The following is an 11807-nucleotide window of genomic DNA, read 5'->3' on the forward strand; positions in this document are numbered from 1 at the left end:
GTGTGACCTGCCTTGTCAATCATTAAACGTCATCACGTAAACTCTACGTATTACGCCTACTGCTGTGAAGTGTTTCCGCAAAGATGGTTGTCGGTGCCTTCCCCATCGCCAAGCTCCTCTACTTGGGAGTGAGGCAGATGAGCAAGCCCGTAGCGAACCGGATAAAAGCAGGAGCCAGGAGAAGCGAGTTCTTTAAAAACTACGTCTGCCTGCCTCCGGCCCAGCGTGAGTAACCGAGCTAACGGCCGTTTTAGCTTAGAGTTCACTGCTAGTCACCCCGAATACGCCATGAAAGCTAGTAGCTCTGAACCAACCAATGACATTGAAGTTCAATGGGCGATTTATCCAATCATCTAGAGTGGTTTATATTATTGACCAATAGCAGCCAAGCAAGCTAGGAGAGGGCGGGTCTTGTTTGTCATTGAGCAGATTGTATGAGGCATTGCTGTGAGGACATGACAGGACAACAGCTTTCCTATCAATTTAAACAAAATATTATATTAGATTTGAACGGATAAAACAGTGGTGACTGTCTATTGCGTTCTATTGGTCAAACATATTAAATAATTCTCCTCGTTTAGCCATTCAAAATCATGTTAAAATGGCTAGCTAATATTGCTAGCCTGTTTACAGTGTGTGCTGTTTATGGAAGTACTAGCCTTACATTTAAAAATGCATAAATGTTAGTGCTTTGTTCCAAATAAACATCTTATTTTGTGTTGACTGAGTACATCATAAAGAAACTAGCTGCATGCTGTTAGTGGTGCATTCACAATGATAATAAATGCTGTGTATATATAAGAGTGTATATAGAAATAAATCCTTTCTTCTAATTGTATTTCTAACTAAAGGATCTTTTTTATCACAGTGTATCATTGGATTGAAATGAGAACAAAGATGCGGATCATGGGCTTCCGGGGTTCCACCATCAAGCCACTAAACGAGGAGGCTGCTGCAGAGCTGGGTGCTGAGTTGCTGGGAGAGGCTATCATCTTCCTTATCGGTGGTGGATGCATGGTGTTGGAGTACAGCAGGCAGGCTACCAACTCTCGAAACAAAGAGGAGGAGCTGAACAAGACCATAACAAACCTACAGACTCAAGTAGCAGAATTAGAGCTAAACACAGAGACTATAAATGCTCAGCTCAGAGAGATCAACAGGCAACTGGTTTCCTTTCCCATGCCCACCAAAAAGTGACTGAGTTAGGTGTTCGCTATCCTATGTGGCACATGTTGGTCTGTGTGTAAAAGAGCAAGAGTGCACCTGCATAGCACTATCATATGTACAGTCTGGTAACTGCCCCACTTCGCACACACCGCTGAAGTTTGGTGGAAGCAAATCAGGGCGCTGATGATTGGGCGCTATTATTTGCTCATGGTTTGAGCAACTAGTTGTAAAGGGAAATTGCTATGATATTCATAGTGAATTTCTATGTTGGATCTTGCATGTTCATATATAAAGTTAATTTGTGACATCAAAGAAAATATATTTTATAACAGCTCCAGCATATTACTTTTTAAGTGAGAGATCCTTTTGGATAAAATGCTCATTTTCAATTTTCATGCATTATTATTAGCTTCAGCTGTGGGTAATGTGTGTAATGCCAACTGGAGGAAATAAAGTGATATGTTGTCTGTTAATAAAATTTGTCTCGACCTCAGTATGTAAACATTTATAGGCTTAAAAGCCCATGTTTCCCCCCAGAATGTGTGATTTTCCGCGATGGATGTTAAACTACATTACCCAGCATGCTTCGACTGCAAACACTTCCGTTTTAGAACGTACCAAGGACTTAAAATGCAACGGAAATAAAATGCAGACTTGCCATCATAATTGGAGTAGAAAACAAAAGTGAACAATAAATTGATGTCGTTTACTAGACACAAGATTACATACACTTTGAAATGTATTTAAATTCGCAGTTAAAACCTCAAATAACCCGAACGAGTGGTACAGTCTTGCTAGCTTCCGGTTTGAGTTTCGATCTGGTGTGTGACGATAGAGGGCAGTAGCGATTCCCTGAATCCTCTACAACGACTTACCCGCGCAACTCGCGTAAAGGAGGTAGGCCTCAACTCTATTTTGATCATATTTTGCTTCATTGCTGTGTTATAAACTGACGAATTAATGCACTGAATGCAATACATTTACATATAAAGATAGAGTAAGTTTGCAGTTTGCATAGTGTCTGAGTTAAAGCTACTTGGCTGCAATGGTTGTCGGTACGGTAGCTAATGCTAGGCTAAGAAGGTTATCAACGTTCGCCAGTTGGAGAAAGCTTCCGGCGAATAAGAATTATAGTTTAAGTATTCTGGTGGAGTTTTGTCGTGCAAACATTTTAAGAGGGGGAGTTCATTGCAAACATCGGGTTATGTGGTTTACAGACAGCAAACCTAGCAAGGTGCAAAGCGTAGTTTCTCTCCAGCGCTGCTAGCCTAGCCAAACAGTTGGTGTACCCTGTTTGGCTGCGAGAGACTGCCGCGCAACAGCTATCGATTTGAAAGTTAGATGCTGTTGTGTTAACTATATGTGACTATTTCCCATTCGACAGACCACTACACCAGACATCAAAGAAATAAACAAAACAGAAACACCATGAGTGTTGACGTGAAAAAACTGAAAGTCAACGAGCTAAAGGAGGAGCTCCAGCGCCGCGGCCTGGACACCAGAGGCCTTAAGGCGGACTTGGTGGAGAGACTGAAAGCGGCTCTGGAGGCTGAAGCTCAGGCTGATGCCTCAGAGCAAGGCGAGCAAGAGGATGACTTCAGCCAGGATTATCAAGAGACTGAAGACAACGAAAATGGAGAGGATGTCCAAGAGCAACAAGGTAAAATGTTTTTTTTATTTAGAAAGTTTTCCTTTCTATCAGGCATTGATTATTACCATAACAGAAACTGAAACTGTTTGCCGTATTTGCATAACAGTCATGAAACAAAAGAAATTATTTTAAAGTCTTCTGTTCCCTGTGATTATTGTGTTTAAAGAGAACAGTGTAGTTGCATTTTACAATTTAGTGCTTGAAACTAAAAGTTTAGAATTTCCTCTGTTGATGTACAGAAGAGGCTGACGACTATGGTGATGATGATGAAGGTGATGATGATATTGAAGGCGAAGATGATGCCCCTCAAGATGAAGATGGGGGCAGGGATTCAGGAGGCTACTACGAGGAGGAGGAAGAGGAGGAGGAGCCAGATGAGCCAGAGGAGGAGGCAGAAGGCGAGCCCTACGAAGCTCAACCAGCTTCAGACTCAGGTCACAGCATGCCTGACTTCACCGCGGATGTGGATATAACCAAATCGGAGATGATGTCAGAAGAAGAGCCCAGGCATGTGGTGAAGGAGGAGGAGCAGCAGCAGCAGCAGCAGCAGCAGGAGGAGGAGGAGGAGAAGGAGAAGGAGAACAACACTGAGAGTAGACAAGGTATGGTGTTTTTAAATGTAATTAAACAGGCTGATGCGTTTTTTGGAAATTTTGTGGACTAATTTACATTTGGCTGCTTTTTTAAACAAAGCATTTTACTTACAGTCCAGTTCAGAGAGCAGCTTTGTAGACGGGCATTAGTAAAATTACTTTCAGTGACTTATAAACTTATTCGTGTATCATTTTAGATGTCAAAGTGGAAGTCAAAACGGAAGATGAGGCAGAGCCTGCTGGAGACAGAGAGCAAGACATTCCCAGGACCGAGCAGCAGCCTGAGCAAGAAGCAGACCAGGCTGAGCAGGTCAAAGTGGAACCTGAGAGAGGGGGACATTATGGCCGCAAGAGACCATACGAGGAGAGCAGGGGTTATGGCTACTACGAGCACCGCGAAGAAAAAAGGTACGTTTGATTATGATCTTTTGAATTAGATTTCTAGGTGGTGTGAAATTTTTGTGTATAGCTATAGCTATAGTTTATGACTTAACTTCATGCTGTTATTATTGCACAGATCCAGAACTCCACAGCCCCCTGCTGAAGACGAGGAAGAGAACATTGATGACACTCTCGTTACAATTGATACATGTAAGTAAATAAGGATGAAGAAGATGTGAACTGGCTGGCTTTGCTATTCAGTGTGTATCTTTTAAGGGAGCTCATTTACCCTTACAGCAGAAATGTTAATATTTCTTAGACCTGTTAATATCTGTAGACTTTGTGTGCAGTTTGAACACAGTGTTACACAAACAGTCAGTGTGTATTGACCACACATTTGGACTTTCAGCAGGCTTTGGATTGTGTGTAATCTGCAGTGATAGTAACCACTGGGTTTATCAGAAGAAGAGAAGTAAACTCAGGAGTGTCACGTTTCAGTGTTTGTCAAAGCTATCTGCTATGACATAATTTTCAAACGCATTACAATCTTTCTCTGCCTTTCTTTCAGATAACTGTGACTTGCACTTCAAAGTGTCCAGAGATCGCTACAGTGGGTATCCTCTAACCATCGAAGGCTTTGCTTACTTGTGGGCTGGGGCACGAGCGACCCACGGTGTCACACAGGGCCGTGTGTTTTATGAGATGAAGGTAATATGGACATGCCTTTCCCTAATAGCAATGTATTTGATGACTGATGACTTTGATGTTTTTAATTTTTTTTTTTAAAATGTCTTCAGATCAATGAAGAAATCCCTGTGAAGCACCTGCCCAGCAGCGAGCCAGATCCCCATGTGGTCAGAATTGGATGGTCCCTCAACACTTGCAGCACTCAGCTTGGTGAGAAGAACATCTGTTCCATTATTGAACATATACATTTTAGCACAAATAAATGTTGAGTACAGTTGGTTTATTTGTGTTACATTTGTAGGTGAGGAGCCATTTTCTTTTGGATACGGAGGAACAGGAAAAAAATCCTCCGACTGCAAATTTGCAGACTTTGGTGAGAAGTTTGGTGAAAATGACGTCATCGGTTGTTACATCGTAAGTGTCCATCATTATACTTGAAATGTCATGTTTTTCAAACACGGTAATCATGTGCGTAATATTTGTGTTTTCATGTATTTCTTATTATTTTAGGACTTTGAGAGCAATGATGAGGTGGAGATGGGTTATTATAAAAACGGAGTGGATCTGGGTGTGGCTTTCCGGACGACCAAAGAGGAACTGGCCGGCCGCGCTCTGTTCCCACACGTCCTGGTGAAGAACTGTGCAGTCGAGTTCAACTTTGGACAGAAGCGGGAGACATACTTCCCTGCTCCAGAGGGATACACCTTCATCCACAACCTTGATGTTGAAGACAAGATCAGAGGCACCAAGGGACCGGCCAGCAAATCTGACTGCGAGGTAAGGCCGCTCGTTACGTTTCTTTGGCCCACAAAAAGAAGTTGTGATTGGTATAATTCCTTCAATGAATGTGTTTATTTGAATAATTTGAACATTAAACCTGCTGGAGAATAGTTGACTTTAAAGTTTGTGATCATTCAAAACACATAAATCCATATTTAAATAAATATAATTTTGATTTGAAGTAAAAAAAAAACTGCACTTCTTCTGTCAGATTTTGATGATGGTGGGCCTCCCTGCTTGCGGAAAGACCACTTGGGCCATAAAGCATGCTGAGACCAACCCTGACAAGAAGTACAACATTCTGGGCACGAACGCCATCATGGATAAGATGAAGGTAGGCGTTTAATCCCCAAGTACGAACAAAAATAACATTCACAAACATTTACGCCGAGTTGTGGAACTGTGCAGGTGATGGGTCTGCGCCGCCAGAGGAACTACGCCGGACGCTGGGATATTCTGATTCAGCAGGCCACCCAGTGTCTGAACAGGCTGATCGAGATCGCCGCCCGCAAGAGACGCAACTACATCCTGGATCAGGTACTGCCCCTCCACCCTCCACACTCCACATGCTCTGATAACTCACCACAGTCAGTCAATGTGCCCTGATGATCACTCTCTCTCTAATGGATTATTTATTTATCTTTCAGGGGGTCTCTGTGTATTATAGAGTAGAAGAAGCTTTGTTCACCCTCTTTGTCACTTGCTTGTCATGCATTGTTAAAAGAAACTGATTAATGGCTCTCATAAGTGACAGAATATGTCCTGTTTTCATTCCGCAGTATATTTGCACTTGCTATTTCTTGTCATATATACAGTATTGTTTGTCTTGTGAATTTCAACAATGTACAAGTAAACCATGACTATGTAAAGATGTTGAGAAACAAGTAAGCTCTGACTGGTGAGTAAGAAAAACACCTTCTGTTGCTAATTTAATAAGACAGAGATGATAGCTTGTTAAAAGCTATTTTTTAACGTGAGATACATGGAACTTTTGAGTGTGTTTTTTAATTAATTGACCCTCAAGGTAAGTACTGACTAACAGGTTTTAGATTTTCAGACCCTTGTGTTCAGCTAATGTGATTTAAAAAGGTAAGTGGGTCTGATGGCACACTATGGCTTTACTATGGAGACTGTGAGTATGGGCAGGTAGGTAATATCTGTCTGTTGTTGTCTGGGCTTGGACTGGAGTTCTCGTGGAGATAAGGTGAGTCGAGGTGAGTTGTTGGGGGACCCGTATAGAACAGTAGGTCGTTTTTTCACGTAGCATGAAAAGCTTGAGCTTTACTGCGGTTTTAGAAGCTCAGAAAGGGACGAACTTACAGCAACCCAAGGCTTTGTCGATGTTGTGCTCCTAACGGATGAAGAGCAAATATTCTCTAAAAACCGTAATACATAGTGTAGACATGATTATGGCTGAAAGAAGGGACAGATAAAATGTTTGGTGCTGTTAGTTGCATGTGTTTTTGTCGCAGCGTCTGCTGGTGGCGGTGAAACGTCTGTTTGAATAACAAGGCATGGTGGTGCTGAGCTATGAACTTAAAACACCCAACGAGGATCGATTGTTTGCTTTTTTTTCTTAAGGTCTTAAAAGTTAAGTTTTAAACATGCGCCAAGGAATATGACTGTTTCTTAGACTTTAATCGACAAATGTGTAGCATTTTATGCCATCTATGGAATCACTAAATTGCATTTAATGACAAAATATAGGCTCAGTACCAGATATTGTACATTAATCCTGATGTGTTGGATGGTGTGCCATTGGAGACATTTTGGAAAGCTTAAAAAATTTACTTTGCAGATGATTGAGATGGTTGCTGACTTCTGCTAAGATCTTAAGAAAGCTAGCAAGTAGCAGTTGGCTGCTCTCTTATTGGAAAATCAAAAGCCTTTAGAAGTGATCAGATGCTTCTTGCTGTTGCACCTGAAGGTCTTTGTCATATTAAAGGGGGAAAAACACCTTAACTGCTAGTACTTCCTCACTGGACTCTGGCCCAGTTTGAAACCTTGCAACATAGTCAAATATCGGGGATCTTGTGAGATGGCTAGTTTGAAGTGTAAATGTGTAAATATCCTGTAATCACATTCAAAACGTGTAGCTCGACGTGTAGCTTGATCATAGCTCGATCTGAAACGTGAATGCCTAAATGATGTTGGGTAACTTAAGCAGGCATGCAGCACAGTCTAAACAGTTGTGGGGGTCCCCCTTTTCATAACATCCATCAGCAGTCATCGGGCACCTGTTCATACAGACTGGTGAGGTAAGTCTGTGGAGTGACGAGAGGCCTCTAGCACCTGAGTTAAAAAAAAAACAAACCGATTAAAAAAAACCGTAGACTGACCTCCAAGCCAAACCTCTCTCACTTCATTATTGCAGGGTTCCAGCTTCCTTCCAGTGGAAAGCCAGTACAAGTAAACAATAACAAACAAGCTTCTACTTCTTTCTTGTCACCATTGCTAGACAAATGTATATGGATCAGCAAGGAGACGAAAAATGCGTCCTTTTGAAGGTTTTCAACGCAAGGCTATTGTAATTTGTCCCACGGACGAGGATTTAAAAGAACGAACATTAAAGCAAACCAATGAGCAGGGGAAGGATGTGCCCGATCATGCTGTTTTAGAAATGAAAGGTAGGAATGCTGTGGAAACAACAAATAAAACACCAGATCTACTTTTTTACTTTTTTCTATGTGTTGTCTCTTTAAAAAAAAAAAATCAAACTTGGAAGATGTCCCCTCCCCCCTTTCCCTCCCCCCCCCCCATCATAGCCTTTGGCCAGATATCAGACTTGGACATTTTTTTTTTTAAAACAGTCCACTTGAATTGATTCTTATTTTTTGCCCTCTATCTGCCACTTTTGCCATTCAGCTTTTTTCTGACGCACTGCAAACTGAGACTTTGGTCTTGCAAAGGTCATGTAGTATTAGAGCTAATATTGCACAACTGGCTTCTGCGAAAAGGACACCTAAACTTACAAGCAGTCACATGCCCCAAGAAGTTGGAAGTTAATTTGTAACCCCTTCATTACATCAGCTGTCCTTGGTTTGCAGTGCCGTTTCCTCTTCTCACCAACCTTTAAGTTTTTCCTTTTTGTCCCTGCCCCTCCCCTCCTCTACTGAAGTCTCCTCCCTCTCCTGTGTCTGCTTTTTAAAAACAAATGTTTCCTCCATGTTCCCCTTGGAGGTAATGTTTGTTCCCTTTTACCCTGCCATCTGCTTTCATTATCTGCTCTTAGTTTCTCTGATTTACGCTGCCCATGTATAATAGTAATTGTTTTTCATTTTGTCTTCCGGTGGTGTGGCTGCTCTGGTCTTCACTACAACCCCCTTCCCCTCTCTCTCTCTCTCTCTCTCTCTCTCTCTTTCTTCTCTTCCTCTCCATCCATCTCTTGCTGGATGGGCTGTCTCTTCTCTTCCTCCTGTGGTCACCTCTTGTCGCTCTCCAAGCCAACTTCACTCTCCCCGAGCCTTGCGACTTCCTGGAGGCAGTGACGTACGTTGAGCTGGAGCGTGAAGAGACTGAAAAGCTGGTGAAGCAGTACAATGAGGACGGCCGCAAGGCTGGCCCACCCCCCGAGAAACGCTTCGACAACAGGCAGGGCGGGTTCCGTGGTCGCGGCGGAGGTAGCTTCCAGCGGTACGATAACCGTGATGGATCCCGCGGCAGCTACCAGAACCGCAGCGGAGATGGCGGCAGTGGATACAGAGGAGGTGAGCAGAGACGACATTTTTCCTACCAATCTTTCAAAAATCTACACAATAATTTGTGCGATAACAAAGATTTGTTTTACATGTTTTATGATTCCTTTTATTAAATTTTGCAGGATACAGTCGTGGCAGCTATAACCAGAACCGATGGGGCAGCAGTTACCGTGATGGAGGTTTTGATGCACGTTCTGGATATAACCGCAGCCAGCAATCAGGGGGTAGCTACAACCGCCCAGCCCCTTACAGCAAGGGAGGATACAACCAGGTACTTAACACAGTAACATTCAAGTAAATATGACTTAATAAAATTCAGAAAAAAAAACTAAACCGATGTGTTCTCCTTTTACCACCAGGGCTACAGCCAGAGCTACAACCAAGGGTACAACCAGGGCAGCTACAACCAGAATTACTACAGCAACTACAGTCAGTACCCAGGATACAGCCAGAGCTACAGCCAGACGCCAGCCACTGCACAGACCTACAACCACCACCAGCAGCAGCCGCAGCAGCAGCCACAGCAACAGCCGCAGCAGCAGCAGCAACAACAACAGACCCAACAAAGCTACAACCAGCAATATCAGCAGGTAGGAGGAACCAGCTGTCCACTCTCTATGCTGCGTCTGTTGATTTTCTCCCGTTTCTGTTAGTATCCTGCACTCGCCTGTCCACGTGTGTGACCGAAACCTTTCGGTAGAATGTTTGTAGTCAAATAGAAACCGTGTCTGTGGACAGTAACTCCACCAGCTGTCGGCCCCCTTCCCCTATCATTCCTCTGTCTTCTCCTTGTATCGTTAGCCCTAGACGGCCAGTATTAAGCTGTGAAGTCTATTGCAGCCAAAAAAAAATTGCAGAAGTGTCGTTGTGGTCTTTGAACCACGACCATGCTACATTTAGGGAGGGAACTGCTCACCAACAGAATCATGAGTTTACCCTTTTTCTCTGTTCTTTTCCTGCAGTATGCTCAGCAGTGGCAGCAGTACTACCAGAACCAGAACCAATGGAACCAGTACTACAGCCAGTACGGCAGCTACCCCGGACACGGCAGCCAGGGCTCATCTTCCGGTTCCCAGTAGCTTCGCTCTGCACCCACCCGTTTCCTGAACACCTCTGACCTCTGCAGCAAATTGAATTTTGTACAGTCCCACATTATAATCACAGCCCATAACATTGTCTGCTTCCTTCACCAATCGGTGTACACATACAGCTGTATACACTTTGATGTCTTTTCATTCTTTCTACTGAATTAAGTCTTACTCTTTAAGCAGTGGCTTTGAGGTGGTAGATCATAGGTATCAAGGCATTTAATGAATGTTATTGATTATGCATTGAATGTGGGTGTCTGGACTCCACATTTCCTACAGATTTAAGAGGTAATTGTATATTTCTAGGATGCATAGTGTGGAAAAGTTGACAGGAAACACACGGGAAAGCCTGAGTAAGTTTTTTGCTTGCTGTCAGAAGCTTAACAAAGAACAAAAAGTGCATGCTTTTTACCTTCACACCCCGCTCCTCCTCCTCCTCCTCCTCCTCTGTCTTGCTCTTTACTTTTCAGTTACCGAGTAAGCACATTTTATTTACCTGCAATAGATTTCAAGCTTTATGGATTTTTTTTATAGATGTTGATACTGTAGTATTTAATCCAGTCATTGAGAAGAATATTTTGCCACTCTTGTTGAGTAGATGTATGTGGATTTTTTTTTCTTCCTTCTTCTTCTTTTCAACCTTTAGTGGTTGCAGTTCATTGAGTCCAGTAGTTAAAGCCTGTTCCCATTTTTTTCTACCTGAAAATGAACATCTGATTTTGACCAGCTGTCTTCTTGTCTTTATACAATAAACACCGTTGTATACACCTGGAGATTTTGGGTGCTGGAGATTTTGACTGAAGTCAAACACCACACACAAACAGGAGGGTTTGTCATTGTGGGTTTTGTATTTACGGACAAAGGACAAAACAAAAAAAAAGCATTTAGCTAAAAAAAAGACAAATGGCACTTCTTATTTCAATGAAGATATTGAAAGACAAAAAAGATGTCAGGGCAGGAAATCAACATTTTCTTCATTTAAGTATAAAAAAAACAGGAACTTTGAATTTGCAAAGTTAACTGAGGAATTAACTGGAAGTTTGCTGCATTCACATGAGGAAAAAATAACAAAATAAGCTGTTTGTGAGTTCATGTGAGGCCTGCCCTGCATCACAGATTACAGCGTTTCTCTGCTGCTACATGTCTCCATAGGCCCGAAAAACCAACCACTCAGACTGCAGAAGGCATCTACTTAATTCAGAAAAATTGAATTATTTTCGCCTTTTCATTTGCAACTCTTATTTCTAACCCTTATTTCAGAGAAACTCCTTATTTAAAGCTTTATTTTTTCCTCTTGAGTGTGAATGCAATATACTTCCATGCAAAAACCATTTAAATTCATAACTGTAAATAAAAAGTCTTCAGTTATGATGCAAAAACTGCCTCCCACCTACCACCGGGCCTGATATAAGCAGACTGAGGGATGCTGGCAGCATAGTCTGGAGGGTTCAGGTAATGATTGCTTAGCTGTCGTCGTGCTCAGAAGAGCCACAACATCCATTTTTCATCCAGCTCTACAGGAAAGTTTTGACTTGAGGGGGAAAAAATATCAGATACCACACAAAACAAAAAAAAGAGAAGCCAAATAAAGAGCAAAGCGAAATCCGTTTGTCCTTCCAGGTTTACACGCAGAGGTTTCATGTAGCTGCCTAATGTTAGTGTTAATTTCCTACCCTGTGTTTGTGTGGATGATCTGGAAGAAAATGACTTTATGGGCCGAGGTTGTAAAGAATCTTAGCACCAGACAAACAAAAAAAACAAA

General features: G+C 42.3%; 2 protein-coding genes across 2 annotated transcripts; both read left to right on the forward strand.

Moving 5' to 3' along the window:
• The first annotated feature begins 34 nt into the window (after positions 1–34).
• Positions 35–1608, forward strand: opa3 (outer mitochondrial membrane lipid metabolism regulator OPA3). The gene is made up of 2 exons (XM_028419158.1): positions 35–225; positions 869–1608. Exons 1-2 carry the CDS (start codon positions 84–86, stop codon positions 1195–1197), a joined length of 471 nt encoding a protein of 156 aa, XP_028274959.1. The 5' UTR covers positions 35–83; the 3' UTR covers positions 1198–1608.
• Positions 1609–1990: 382 nt separating this feature from the next.
• Positions 1991–10820, forward strand: hnrnpul1 (heterogeneous nuclear ribonucleoprotein U-like 1). Its single transcript, XM_028420603.1, has 16 exons — positions 1991–2064; positions 2552–2827; positions 3058–3420; positions 3609–3819; positions 3929–4002; positions 4361–4500; positions 4590–4689; positions 4781–4893; positions 4990–5256; positions 5471–5593; positions 5668–5796; positions 7718–7886; positions 8703–8966; positions 9080–9228; positions 9317–9547; positions 9920–10820. The coding sequence occupies exons 2-16, from the start codon at positions 2596–2598 to the stop codon at positions 10034–10036; spliced, it is 2682 nt and encodes an 893-aa protein (XP_028276404.1). The 5' UTR covers positions 1991–2064; positions 2552–2595; the 3' UTR covers positions 10037–10820.
• The last annotated feature ends 987 nt before the right edge of the window (positions 10821–11807 follow it).

The sequence above is a fragment of the Parambassis ranga genome, chromosome 13 (genome assembly GCF_900634625.1).
Source record: "Parambassis ranga chromosome 13, fParRan2.1, whole genome shotgun sequence".
NCBI classification, from domain to species: domain Eukaryota; kingdom Metazoa; phylum Chordata; class Actinopteri; family Ambassidae; genus Parambassis; species Parambassis ranga.